Source organism: Homalodisca vitripennis, chromosome X (genome assembly GCF_021130785.1).
Source record: "Homalodisca vitripennis isolate AUS2020 chromosome X, UT_GWSS_2.1, whole genome shotgun sequence".
NCBI classification, from domain to species: Eukaryota; Metazoa; Arthropoda; class Insecta; order Hemiptera; family Cicadellidae; genus Homalodisca; species Homalodisca vitripennis.
In genome coordinates this window covers 147,280,286-147,295,204 of record NC_060215.1, presented here as the reverse complement: position 1 = coordinate 147,295,204, position 14,919 = coordinate 147,280,286, and the positions used below count along the sequence as shown (strand labels likewise).

Here is a 14,919-nt window from a genome sequence, read left to right as displayed (position 1 = left end):
ATCCAGACAAAAATCAAAAAGAATCTTTACAGCAGAAAGGATTAAATGGGCAATAACATCCCTCAACCCCTTTAAATCACCAGAGGAAATGGAGTCTTTCTCTTCTACAAGAGGGGTTGGCCATTCCTTTAATGACCTTATAACCCTGTTTAGAAGCAGCTATCCCTTTGAATTTATTCCAAAGAACTGGAATACGGCACTTGTGGTGTTTATGCAGTAAAAAGGTACAGATTTGTCTCAATCTATTTCGTACAGATCTAGTAGTCTAACCTCCTTCATGGTGAAAACTGTGGATAAAAAGAAATATAAGGGATGAAACCTCACTGACACACCCACTCAGTCTATATTAACATGCAAATGTTGAAGGAAGTCAACTTCAGTTGACCCTACAGCCCTTCACAGTTTAGTGTAAGTGGTAGAAGACACCTTCAAAGAAAAGGAAACCTCAGTCAGCGTCTTTATGGACATTAATAAATAAATCCATGGTGGCAGCACTGGAAAGGTTTCATGTTCCTCTGGAAGCTGTCACTCTAGAAGCCCTAAACTTTATAAGCAACCCTCAAAAACAAGTATGATAGCCAGAAAATGAAACTTCCAGCTTGCACAACCTGTTTTATAATGTACTAGAATAAAACATTCCAATGTAGTCAAGGAGTAATTCTAGAAAAAGGTTAACATGGAATCTAAATATCGAAAACATATTATTAAAAGCGACAAAGACCCTTGGAACCTGTAAAATATTTTTTGGATTCAAATGGGACTGAAACCCGAAATGATTTATTGTATATGTATGAAGCCATAATAAAACCAATTGTCCCATATGCCAAGAGTCTTCAAGGTTAGCTTGTGTAAGCATCGCCAGGCAATGAGCTCCTGTCCAACTTCTGCCACTGTGATACACTCCTCTCGGAGCCACATTAAGTGCAATGAAGCTTTTGAGTAAAAAGGTGATTAAGCCTACTTCCTCAGAAGGACATATGATAATAATGCAGGAATTTCCTGGGCTTAAATAATAACCTACTTATCACAAAGTATGATAAAGAAATACTCCTATGAAAAACCTTATCAGTCTCTATTGAAGACAGAGATAAATGGAGAAATAAGGAGGCCTACCCTACTAATGGTATCCAGAAGTATTATACAGATGGATCACACCTTGACTATAGGCCGGTTGGTATATAATGATCAGGAGTAAATTTCGTGGCTTGTTGCCCCTAGGATAAACAAGCCACCGTCTTCCAAGTGGAAGTCCTTGCAATTGAATCATGCCACAAGACTCATACAAATGAGGCCAAAAAGAGCGGAATACTTAATACTCTCTGATAGTCAAACAGCATTAAAGAATCATCTGTACCATCACCAAAATAGGTACAGAAACCCTCATGGTAGGCCAAAAGCCAGGCTGTGGAGTAGCTTTCTCCTACAGCAAAGCTTAGTAATAGATTGGGAAAAGGGGACTATATCCTTAACCTGGAGAAGGGCCTCTGAACTAAGACAATCTAAAATATTTATCTCTCCTTATGCTAAAGGGTGGTCAGCTCTCCTAGAACAAAGTAGAAGGCCATATGATTGATATTAGGGATGTTGACAGGACATGGCCATTTGGTAAACATCTGATAAAAGTGGGTCTAAGCCAGACTGATAAATGCACACTCTGTGGAGAAGCAGAAAAATCAGCTGAACATGCATGACTAAGTTGTCCTGCCATATATAAAATCAGGAAACAATTCCTAGGAGTGTATCTTCTCGGCCCTAAGGACATCAGAGATCAGGAGCCCTCAAATCTTATAGTCTTCTGTAAAATCCTCAGATTCTGAGGGCCTGAGGGAGGTGCCAAGGTCCTTTTAGGACTACGTAGAGAGACTCTTGCCTCTTTCCCTCCAGCCAAAAAAAGTACATTCAATACAGATATTGTCATTTTCTTGTTGACCACCATCTGGTTGTTTATGACAAAGTTGTTTTCAGTCTTTATCCCATTCTTAAAATCAATAATGCTTTTGTTGCAGGAAAAATTCTATTATAAATAATTATTTTCTTGAAATGTTATTATCAAAATGTTCCCCAGGAACTTTGGTTTGAAATGGTTTCTCTGGTAAAAGTTTACATACCCGAGTTTTAAAGTTAACTTTAACTAAACAAAACAATTACACACCCAAGGTGATTAAGTTGCAGTTTGGTTGAAAAGCGCTGAAAACCAGTATTTCTGTTCTTTCCTATCGACATAAAAACTGAAAGTTATTTTTTTTAAGTTATTTGTATTATATGCCTGGACACAGAAATAAACACTCTAAATTTTATTGTAACTTATGTTATTGTAAACCAACTGCTTAGTTTGTGGTTAACTTTCAGACTCAGGTATCTAAACTTTTTGATCCAAGAGTAGTGTTTCCTTTTACAATATCAAACCAAACCAATAATATTACAGTCGCAATACTTGCTATAACTAATTATAATATCCATATTTATAATATCAAATTATAATTCTGTTAACAAAATAATTATATTTACCAGCAAATATATTTTGTTGTTAAAACGTCTGTTTAACCAAAGTCAAAGATGACAGATCGGACCTCTGTTATTATGATTAAGCGAGTATTTCATTATGAGAAAAGACTTTGTCTTTTGTATGTTTTTACATTAAATTAAAAATGTTATTTTTTAACTATACTGCTTTTAATACAATAGGTTAACAAAAAAAGTTTAATTATTGAGGTTTTATAGATTTTAACAACAGTATATTTATTAATGTAAATATTGGAGACTAAAGTATTACAGAAATGCAGGCTGTTTTTTTAACAGTATTATTATAATCTTCGCAGAATACTAATACTTTAAATAAGTGCTACAAGACAAACATTTTTGCTAAAAAAATTTTCATCTCAGTTAAAACCCTGGTTTCTATCCTCTTCCCACAGTCACTTCCTACACCAATACTTATATGTATATGACTCACCACATGAGTGGAGGAACTAATTTTCTTTTATATTTGATTCACCCACCTACAATATTTCTTAATAAAGAACCAATAGTAGTGAAATGACCCTAAGTTTTTCCCCAAAAGAACTCTGTTTATCCTTATGCACTTTTACACCCCTATTGTTTACCGTAGCGTAGTGGAAATTATTCATTTTAAAGATATAATTAATATGCATCCAAAAACTTAAATTATTATTGTAAAGTATTTACTTTTAGAATATTTAAACAATGAAGTATAAAAAAGTTTAAGATTTTTTCTAAGTAATTTATAAGCATATTGAAAAAAATAAAATGTGTTTGGTTGCATATTGATTATATTTGTAAAATGAGAGCTCTCTCACAATTGTACAAAATAAGGATGTAAAAGTGCTTGAAGTTTAATATTGTTCTTATGAGCTACATTGAAGATGGCCGCCAGTGCAGTCGGTTCTTAATCTTTAAAACCACAATTCGTTTTGTATTGAGTGCACTCTATCAACACTTTTTCAGTAGAAGATGCTGGAGACCTTGCCAATGAAAGTTTAGCCCTTTTAGGACCACGGGTTTTCAGATTTTCTATGGCAAAAAGAGTAACAATTTTAAATTTTTACATAAAGTTGGAAAATATCAAATATGTTGGAGTCAGATCGGACACAATATACATATTATGGGTTAGTTGTTACGAGATTGTCAGTTATTTTAGCAATCTTTATTAAAAATCAACCAAAGTAAGAGGATAAATTGTAATAATGGTAAAAAATATTTTATTCATTTAGGATTTAAAGAAATTCTGTTTTTTAATAATTATAATTTAAGAAAATTACATTTTTTTAAATATCTAGATGTGGCTACAAAATTTAGATAGCCTACTTTAAAAATACCTTGTCGTGTGGACAGATAAACAAAAACTGTATTCAGGGAAGTTATCTTAAAGGGTTATGAATTGAACAGAAACGAGTATTTTCCAAACCTTAAATAGAGTGCACGACCTTAAGAACAAAATGTAGGTACTTATGGATCCTCACTTGGCCAAAGTATCGTAGAGGAGGTGCTTGTCAGGAGAAGTGCCCTCTGCAGCAGCTGTTGCTTTAGTGCGGAAATACTCCACACAATCACTGAGCTTGCGTTTTAGTCTCTTGTGGTAGGTCTGGTACATCATCCCCTCAAACAGCTTGTATCCCACTGATCCCAGGTCCTGTCTGTAACAAAAGTAACACTTGACATGAAATCAGGAGGCCTATTCACTTCATAACGATCAGCACATGGACAGTTGCAGCCGGCAAACCAAGAATAAATTGTATATAATTTCGTTGATATGGTGTTATATAATGCTTACCAACTGTACAAATTATACATCATCTTACTGACTACCACCGGGCTGGACCGAGTGAGTTCACAAATATTTATAGAAATATCTTCAATCCTAAGTTTGTTATTATAGGTTTTCAAACAGATAGACAGAATAATCAAGAGAAAAATCCTTCAAAATTCGATAGTTTGAATGTAAAAAATATCAGAGTAAAATTGAATGGTTCTTATTATCCAGATGAATTACAAAATTTAAACATTTCCGGTGGTCTTTACAGAATTATGTATTAGATGTATCGAGATTTTAAGAAAGTTTACTATAAAAATATGGAAATGTATTACAATCCCAAAAAATTTATAGAAAATAGACCAATTTATGTCATTGATACAACGAAGAGTTTGACGAATATTTCTGGTTCAAAGAACGATATAATTATCAATATGGACTTTCAAAATGCTGTTACAAACGCGATTTGTTATGTTGTTGTTGTTTCGGAGAAATTTTTATCATATGACGTGATTAAGAACGATATTAGAGAAATTCAGTAGTTAATGATGTTCATATTATTCTCTTTCATTCCCTCTAAAACTTCAAAAATATACTCTTTCGCTGTTGAAAAATCACGCTTTCTTCCGTAATAATCTTTATAATCATACACATAATATCCTAAATAGTTGTACAAAAGAATGAAATTATTTCTATTTATCTCCGTTGTAGAAATGTAAACACAAACATTTGTGCTAAAAAATTGATATCTCGGCAGAGTTAGTTCTAGCATTTATAATAAAATTCTTTTTGTATAAATGGAAGAGTATAATGCCAACTGTTACAAGTGTTATAATAGAGGAGAAATTATTGATAAAAGATATTTAGTTTGTAGAGATTGTAATTTAATTTTGTATGAAAGACCTAAACCTAAGAAATTTTGAAATAAACTAACACATTTGAATAATCTGCTTACAAAATTGCAATATGGAGGTGAAAAACAAACACAATTTGTTACAGAATTTAGAAAACAGAATAAAAATTTTTACTTATCTCTTAGAACCATTGAAAAAATTATATTTCCTTTTCAAAGAATACATTAGGTTTGTAGGTATCGTTACACACGTTTATTATGAAAAGATATTACCTGTATTTTTTCATTATCTGGATGTAGAATTTGTTTATGATTTTAAACCAGAAATCCTCGATAATTTTATAGTTCACTTGGAAAAGATAAATAACGAACCTCGTGAAATAAAGAGGTATACTCACATTGGCTCGGCTTCTCGAGTGAAGGTTAGCGAATTTCATTTTTTCCGTCTTTAAATTTTTTCTATTTAAATGGAGTTCTTGAAAGAGTTGAACGAGGTTGGTGAATTCAAGTTTAAAGAATATAAGAAGTTGAATGAATTAGAAGAAAAAAAGAAGTATACAATCATGAATTTGGAGAAAATAAAAGATAAATTCGGGTTTACAATAATTGCCGAGTTGGAAGATTATAAAGTACACTTACCGAACAGACTTTTGAATGTTTTGGATGAAAAAAAGATTAAAGAATTGAATAAACATGATAAATTACACTTGGTTGTTACTGGAAAGAAGACTATTAAAGATAAAGACTGTGTTACTATCAATTTTGTAGAATAAAAGATTTTGAAGATTTTTCGTTTATTCGTAGCAGATTAGCTCAAGAAAGTAGAAGCAAACAGCTATAGATTAGGTTGGCTCCAAAAGTGGTCTAGTATCGGATTCGTGGTTTACTGTTTAATTTCCCAGATTCATTTATGGTACATTGAACACGATTTTACATTGTTTTTCGGTTGGCTCCAAAAGTGAGCTAGAAACTCCATATTACTATCTACTTGTATTTATTCAATGACATTTTTTTGGACAGACCATCGATATCAAATTGTACAGTATGTTGAACAGTCCAACGTTTCGAACTACATCTGCTACAAATGAAGAGAAATCCATAGATGTATTACAAATTTTCGTTGAAGAGCCACACAAATCAACAAGATCTGCAGCAACTTTTCACGGTATAAGCCAATGTTCAGTGTTAAAAATTTTACAACAAAACCACTGTCATCCTTATAAGTTGAAATTGCTTCAGGAGCTTTCGAAATACGATTTTGATAGAAGAGTCGAATTATGTGAAAGAAACAGGATTTTTCCGGTGAAACAAAAAATCAGTAACACTACGTTTCGAGATCTGCAATCTGATTTCTTCTTCAGGTAAATAACTAACCTAACAAATAATATTACAAACTAGGTTAAAATAAACAAATCATACCAAAGCGTTTTGGCTCGCCTAGGTCAGGAATCACAACCACCATGTTGTTTGTCAACTTCACTAACTCTAAAATCATGCACTTAATAAAAAACTATACACAACACTAATCAATAAAACTAAACTACAGAATAAATGTCACAACACGTCGGCACTCATCTACTAACCACCACAGTTGTAAATTACAATGACCATAAATAAACCGGTTTTAACATTTTTTGTCTAAATCCTGGGAAAAAGGAAAACTCAAAAATAAGCGTTGGAAATATAATTCACACAAACCAGAAGTCTACATACAGGTTTTGCATCGTAGGTTGTAGAAAAGCACTTTTTTCACACGGGCAATTATATGTGGCATGCTCTCGAGTGGGCAAACCATTCAGTTTGTTTGTGTTAGCTATAGATTGGGTAGAAAAAATTTTGTAGAATCCAGTGCATTAAGGGATTGATGTTAATTAGTAATATTATCATATATGATAATTATCTATACAGAATAAATTATATTAAATGAGAAAATATGAATGTTTAATGTTTTGTAATTTTTACATTCCATAATTGTTTACAGCGCTCCATGCTTCTTCCACTCATACACCACATTCACACATACTAATAAGAATTTATATGGCAAAACAATGTTTGCCAGGTCAGCTAGTCATTCTATATAACACTTAAATTAATCATCTCATGTAGATAGTACAGCTGTCTACAATTAGCTGTTATACCTGACAACTTGAGTGGTTGTGTTCCTACGGACTCACCCTGTTTGTGTCACTACACGTGTGAAGTAGAGGGTGAAGAATCGTTGCCAGAGCAGTGGCAGCACTGGGTGGTCCACTGATGTGTCAAGAGCCTGTTGACTCCACCGGTAGATGCTGAGAGCAGAAGCTGGGAGAGTCGTCAGCTTGAGAGTTGCTGCGGCCCGCTACCACAAACACACCAAACTATTATCAGGTGTGGGATACACCAGGAGAAGGAAGTAAGTGCATGGCCGGTCTTTAACCCTCCGACTGATTATAAGAAACTCCCCGAATGATACACTGGTTTTTGTCTTCACGGAGCATATTTTTCAAATATTTTTTTAAAATATATTCTAAATGCTAAGTAATAGGTGTTATATGTAAATTTTTTGTCAGAAACCAAAGAAAAATTTAAAATAATACAAATATGCACTTACTAGAGTATTGTTTTTTAATTTCTACATAAATTGAAAAATGTATATTGTAATTTTTTTGTTTTCTAAGTTTCACTCCATGTAACTTTCACATGACTTGAAATAGTAAGATACTGTAAATGTAAAAAATATAAAGTTTTGTAGTGAACAAAAAGATTATAATATATACACACTTTTTACAACACAAAAAAGTTGCTGTAGATGGAGCTTATATTGGTTACTGTTAACTTAATTACATTAAAACATAAAACCAATATTTAATACTTTTATTTTTTGTGAGGCCTTTCGATAGCAAGGCTATCTTCTTCAGACACATCACAAATTTGACTAGTTTTTCTCAATAAGTTTATTAAGAACAAACACCTTAGAAAAAGTGGGTAGTAAGAAATGGGCCGATAGTTTTGGAGTATTCTATAGAGTGCAATAAATATACTTTTGCAATCTTTAAACAGGAGGGGAAAATGTCTTCAGCCATAGATCTGTTGATTAATTGTATCAGGGGATAAGAAAATTCTTCTTTGCAATATTTTTGCAGTCGTGATGGAATGTTGTTGATTGCTGAAGACCTGTTTAGTGCTGACTCAAATAAATTCCATTATTCTGTACAGTCTTCTCTGCAATGGTAGAAAAGTAGTCATTACAATGTTTAGCCAATTGTAAGGTATTCACAACTTTTTCCATTGATTTAGAGATAAAGGAGTGAAATAACAATTTTTTTAAGCTTTTTCAATGTTTATGATTCTCCAAACTGCTTTACTTTTTTCAATGCTTCAGATATTGATTACAACCACAACTCCAGACATGGAAGTGATTTTAGTTTTCCAGAACACAGCATCAGCCTCTCAGTGTTGCAAAGAGATTTGTCAATTGCATATTTTTTAAGATACAAACCAAAACTCCAGACATGGAAGTGATTTTAGTTATCCAGCACACAGCATCAGCCTCTCAGTGTTACAAAGTGTGGTGACTGCCCACCACACATATATCAGACCGCCGAATCAACGGTTAGAACCGGTCTTTCTGATAAGCCGCGTGCGGATGGGGGACCGGTGGTCTGATAACGAGGAGTCTAGATTGAGTGACGGAAGAGTGAGGACGTCTGATCGGCGAGTGGCGGTGACGGAAATATAACCTGTCGCAAGTCTTAGTTTTATTATTTGTTTAAGTATTGTGTGTTACACTATGGATTGATTTAATAATCGCGGGGGAGGGGGTTAGGTGCCGGAAAATTATAGGGTGGTAGTAAATTCTAAATTGTTAGTATGTCGGGGCGGGTTTTGTCGTGATGGGAGGTCAGCGTGGGGTTGGTGTCGGTATGTGTAATTTATCTTTGGCGGTTAATAAATTGTCTTACGATTTACTTTTACATGATTCGTCCTTGAATTATAACTAATACTTATCAAAGCTGGCAGGAGGATATTGTGAAATTAGGATTATGGTCGCTCCACGGCCTTCATCGTGCAGGTGGCTACAAGCCTAGTCCTGCACTGCGACACGTTGCTTCCAAAAACCCATACAAATCGTCACAATTGGTAGCAAAGCGAAAACTATAAATTTTATTGAATCAAATTATTTTACATCTGTTTTCAAAATCCTTGGTTAACTAAATTCTTAATACCTTATTTCCAAATCTTATATAAATTTTTTTAATACAACCTAAAACAAATCATTCGACATTACATAACTTTTCTAAATTGAATATGTTCTACACTTATTACTAAACAAGGTAATATCAATCTATTTATTTTAAAGAATATTTTATTATCAACAGATTATTATTATCGCGAAACATTAATTAGTTTGCCTTTTAAATTGCCGTGTTGTTAGTGTTTAACAATTATCTCCTGCCAGCAATTAAATTATTTAGCCATACTTACGATCTTTATGTATTTCATTACTTTGATTATAATACAAAAATCGATATAATTAGTTTCCAACACAGCCGACACCACGCCGACAATGGAGAATTGGCTTACATTTCAAAATTATTTTGTTTCAATTAATATTAAAAAAACCTTTCATTTTGCATTACAAACATATTAATTATGAATGATTTATTTTGGAAAGTTTTCGGCCATATTTTAATAGACATATATACGAGTATATAACTAATAGAAATGGGGAATTGGCATTATAACAAAAGTAATTACATTTCAAAATTTATTTTGTTTACATTTGTACTAATAAACTTTTATTTTGCAAACATATGAAATATTAAATATCAACACTTAATTTCGTTTATATTTGGTAATACTTCTAATAGTCAGATATGTAATTAATGTAAAACAATTGTTCAAATGGCATATTTTCAAATTAAATCAAAATTTCAATTCCAACAGCTATGCTTGGATAAGTACATATACAGACAGTACTGCTAGTCTATAAGAATACAGAGTTGCGATTGTTGTGAAAGTTTGCATAGAGCTATATAAACGAATACAACTGGATTGAGCTAAATTTATTTCAAGTATCCAAAAAAAAACCTATAAAAATACCAAAAAAATGCATAAAATTACATAAAATGTACAAAAAATAAGTAAATGTCAGGATACTTTCAAACCAATAAATGCTCACTTTCGCAAATTTATTTCTTTCCCATATTCACTGCACGATGTGTTTTGTTCAGACAAGCTTTGGAAAACACTAAATTTTATACAATTTAATCTTATTACAACAGTAATCATCATCTTATTATAATAGATATTGGATACTAGATGGCTGGTTTTGTAGTTTTACTGATTAATTAATGATACATTTATTACTATTTATTAATTTATACATTGATGATACGTTTATTACATTGGCAGTCAAGAAGGTCTCTTTTATTCAAACCATACTAAATTATTTTAGAGTTTCCGTGTTTACAAAATTGATCTGATTATAACAGTAAATACCATTTTAAATTTACAGGAGTAATTTCACAAATAAATTGGGAGGTATGTTTTAACGGCAATATCAAGCCACAATATTGTATTTTCATACTATTCTGTTGATTGAAAACATTCAAAATTATAGCTCTCATTGAAATATATTTAATCGTATCTATTAGGCCAATAAAACTTTATTTTAGATTAATATTGATCAAAATTATAACTTTTATTCATTCGATATAATTTTAAAACCACTAGCAAAATGAGTTCATATTATATTTTGGTTCCAGGATAGGGTGTGTACTCAGTTAAAGTTGGGTAAAGTTGTATTATACTGTTAAATACCATATATTTTTGTCTGTTATCCCAATGTTTCATAAATGTCTGCAATTCAGTATGTTATTTTCAGAGCTACAACATGCTACAATATTAGTAAGTACAAATTATATATTACGTCTCTCTATAATAGCAATAAAGCTTACATTATTTATATCCTCTTAACCAAGATTTAAAAAGGTAAGTTAACTGATAGTGCAGTAGTATAGTTGCTGGAAATAAATATAATCTTATCGCTTTATTATCAGTACCGGAAGTAGGCCCTATTGTTTGCCTTCTGCTGGGATTTTACAACATGATTTGAGTTTACTTAATTTATTTAGTACACTCATTTCAAACTTTGGTCTTTCATATTATCGTGAGAAAATCTCGGACAGGAAACACTTGAGAAAGTGGAAGTTATGTTTGAGAGTTATTTAAAGTATTGAAATCAATTGAATTATTGAATTTAAATTGTAACATGTTAATTAGTTCATACTTAAATAATTATTGTTTTTATTAATTGAAATCTGTAGATATTGAAACTTTGGATATTTTTTTCACTGGGTTAAAAAAAGTAATTAACTTATACGATAAGTCGAGTAAAGTTATGATACAACAGTTAATGAAAATTAAAAATTAAACATTATAGATTTTCCTGTTTATTTGCGTGTTTGAAATATCTCTTGTATATATGCATACTGTTGGTAATGAATGGTTTGATTTAAAACAATGGCTTATTCGCACCCGTTATAGAGATTTGTCTTTAACTAAAATTAATATATTTTAGACTCGGTATAACTCATGCAATTTAATATATTTCTTGCCTCCTATTTTTAGAAAGCACCACACCTCGCTCTTACATAAATTAAATGAATAATTCTCACGTAATTCAATTAATGGGTGACTCACTAGCCCGACGTTATTTTTTCTATTTAAGTAAGTTCAAAAGTTCACAATTAAAGCTTGAGACAAATTTTAGTTTTTCAGGACTTAAAGTATGTGATTTAAAAGATAAAATCAAATCACAGCGACCTTTTTTAAATTGTGATTACCCTCTATTCCTGCTGATCGGCACAAATGATATTCTGAACGCCTGTTGACATTTTAAAGCAACAATTTGTAGCTCTATTGAAATGCATTCGACGGCTATGTCGAAATTTACACATTCTAATCTCTCAGCTTCCGGTTTATCCTCGTATTCAACGGTGCAATCACACAGTTAATAAATTAAATGCCTTCAACCAGTTTTTATCTTCATTGAAGTCGGTAAACAACATTATTGTTCCTACTCCCACTGTCATTTATAATCGAAAGTTATTCCATAAATTTTACCCACATTCGGACAGACTAGACAGCGTACATTTTAACAATGAAGGGTTTTTACTTTTAACAATGTTATTGAAAGATATATTAAAAAAAAATAAATAAAACTCTTGAAACCAGTTATTAAAACCAGCCAAAATAGAATATAGACTTGTTATTTTAAAACTGAATTAAATGTTTCATAGGTTTAATATACAGACTGTTATTATTTTTTCTGTAAAAAAAATACTTTAATGCCAGTAAGTAATAAAAGGGTGTCTATAAGATAAAATATGATGCATATATAAGCCTTAAGTTTTTTTTTTTTTTTTTTTTTTTTTTTTTTGAGGGAGAGGCAGGAAAAATGCAATTACGCACACAGGTGGCCAGCCTGTAGTGTGGGACTCCCCTAAAAACGGGTTTACCCACTAAAAAACCTCCTCTACTCTTTAGGATTCTAACCTGGGATTGTTTATCACATTACTTCAGGCTAGGCCTAAATTTGGCTTAAGCCCGTGGGGCTCGCTCCTTATCCAGCCGCTCGGTCAAGGGATCTGGGCCACTTCGCGGTCCAGATCGGGTCTCTTTTCCAGGAGGATGCCCCGGACGAACTGTGACAAACAATCCCAGTTCCCCTCATCCTCCATTATCTTTTCGCAGACCGTATCCACCGAAAAAACCCCGAGTTTTCTTGTGGCCTCCAGGCAGGGCCTTTCCCAACGCGGACAGCGGAAGAAGGTGTGTTCCGCGTCGTCGGGAACGCCCGGGCAGTAGATGCAATCCGGTGAATCGGTCTTGCCCATCCGGTTCAGGTACGACTTGAAATAGCCGTGACCTGTCAGGAACTGCGTGAGGTAGTAATCCACCTCGCCATGCCGCCTTTCGACCCATGGTTGAACCTGCTCGATGAGTCGCGCAGTCCATCGTCCTCGGGTTTCGTGCTCCCAGCTGTGTTGCCACTGCTGGAAGGTTCGGGCACGCTCTTCGGATCTTGCTGCGTCCTTGCCGATCTCGCCTTGTCTCTGATAAATCGCCTTCCTCTCCCCTGCCAAGAGCTTGACAGGGATGACTCCGGCAACCACCAGGACGGCAGGCTCGGATACTGTCCGATAGGCGGAACACACCCGGAGCGCAGCTTGACGCTGAACCCGGGCGAGTCGCAACCTATAACATTCCTTGGTAAGAGCGTCTGCCCACACCTCTGCCCCATAAAGGAGTACGGACTGGACTGCGGACATCAATAACCGTCTTTTGCTGGACCGAGGACCCCCAACATTGGCCATCAGCTTACTAAGATAAGAGACCACCTTAGCAGCCTTGTCCGCCGAACGGAAGATCTGGTCTCTCCAGCTAAACTTATTGTCCACCATGACTCCGAGGTACTTGGCGGCACGCGTTGACTGGACCACTTCCCTTCCCACTCGCAGCGGGACGACGGTGTCAATTCTTTTCTTTGTGAGAATCACGATCTCCGTCTTGCTCAGAGCAAGCGAAAGACCGTGATCGGACATCCAGGCGTTGACCACTCGCATGACCTGGTTCAACTTTAGCTGGGCCAGCTCAACGTTGCGTGCGGCGATGAGAGCCGCAACGTCATCGGCGTACCCAACCAAGACGGTTTCCTCTGGCATCTCGGATCTCAGGAGGCTGTCATAAGCGATATTCCAGAGATCCGGGCCGAGTATTGAACCCTGCGCGGCACCAGAGGTGACTTCCACCGTCCGCGCGCCGTCTCGAGTGTCATATATCAGACGCCTAGAACGGAGGTAGTCCTCGATGAGCCGCAACAGATACGTTGGAATTCGGAAGGTGTCACGAAGTGCATCCAACATATCGACCCATCTCGCCGAGTTGAAGGCATTCTTGACATCAAGCGTAACAAGAAGCACTACTCGGCGGGAGAAATGGTTGTGGCTCTCGGCTCTTTCAACTGCTTTATGTACTTCCGTAATCGCGTCGATTGTTGATCGTCCCTTTCTGAAACCGTACTGACGAGGGCATAATATAATAAGCCTTAAGTAATAATATTACTAAATATAATAATTTATATCTATCCAATTGAATATTACGTTTAAAATAATTGGCCACTATAATAAAATTGAACTATCAAATGAAGCACTCAATTATTGCAGTAATTAATTAATAACAAATATATAGTAAAAATGAAACATACAACAATATTAATTGGTAGACCCCCTTATGGTTACAATGGTACTGAATACCCCTCCATCTTTACATAATAAATAGTATTGTGATATTAGTATTGATATAATTTATTAATTTATATAATTTATTTATATTGAGTCAAACATAAATAAGATGTTAGAGTGCGAAGATATCCTCAAAGAAGACGTTAGTGTCACTGATCCACCGTATGAATGGGAAAAACGCCCTAAAGGACTGGCTTGGGTGAATCTACTAAATGCATCTCAGGCCAAAGAACAGTGCTTATGTTGGGGAATAACTCCAGCACCTAAGTTAGAGAACAATCATGTTCTACTAAAAGAGCGTATCAGTGGAGCCAACTGTCAAGCAACTGTTCTTAATCCAACAGAGTCGTCTACTAGCCATACAACCACAGACATTCAGAGTCCCGTAACCGATTGGATGCAAATAGTCCACACAACGGCAACCGCTGTGGGAAACCAAATTGCGTCAGCCTTGTCACAGACGCAGGGGACTTCACCGTCACCCTCGACATCACGCGCAATGTTGCCCC

At 34.5% G+C, this 14,919-nt stretch overlaps 1 protein-coding gene across 1 annotated transcript in view; it reads right to left on the bottom strand.

Annotated features, from left to right (window-relative positions):
* The window catches only part of LOC124369659 (ectopic P granules protein 5 homolog), a 335,562-nt gene that overhangs the window by 129,066 nt on the left and 191,577 nt on the right, over window positions 1-14,919 (bottom strand). The window contains exons 21-22 of the mRNA XM_046827710.1: window positions 7,298-7,461; window positions 3,981-4,154 (exon numbers count right to left, since the gene is read on the bottom strand). Coding sequence (XP_046683666.1) covers window positions 3,981-4,154; window positions 7,298-7,461 — 338 coding nt within the window. The remainder of the gene's footprint in view (window positions 1-3,980; window positions 4,155-7,297; window positions 7,462-14,919) is intronic.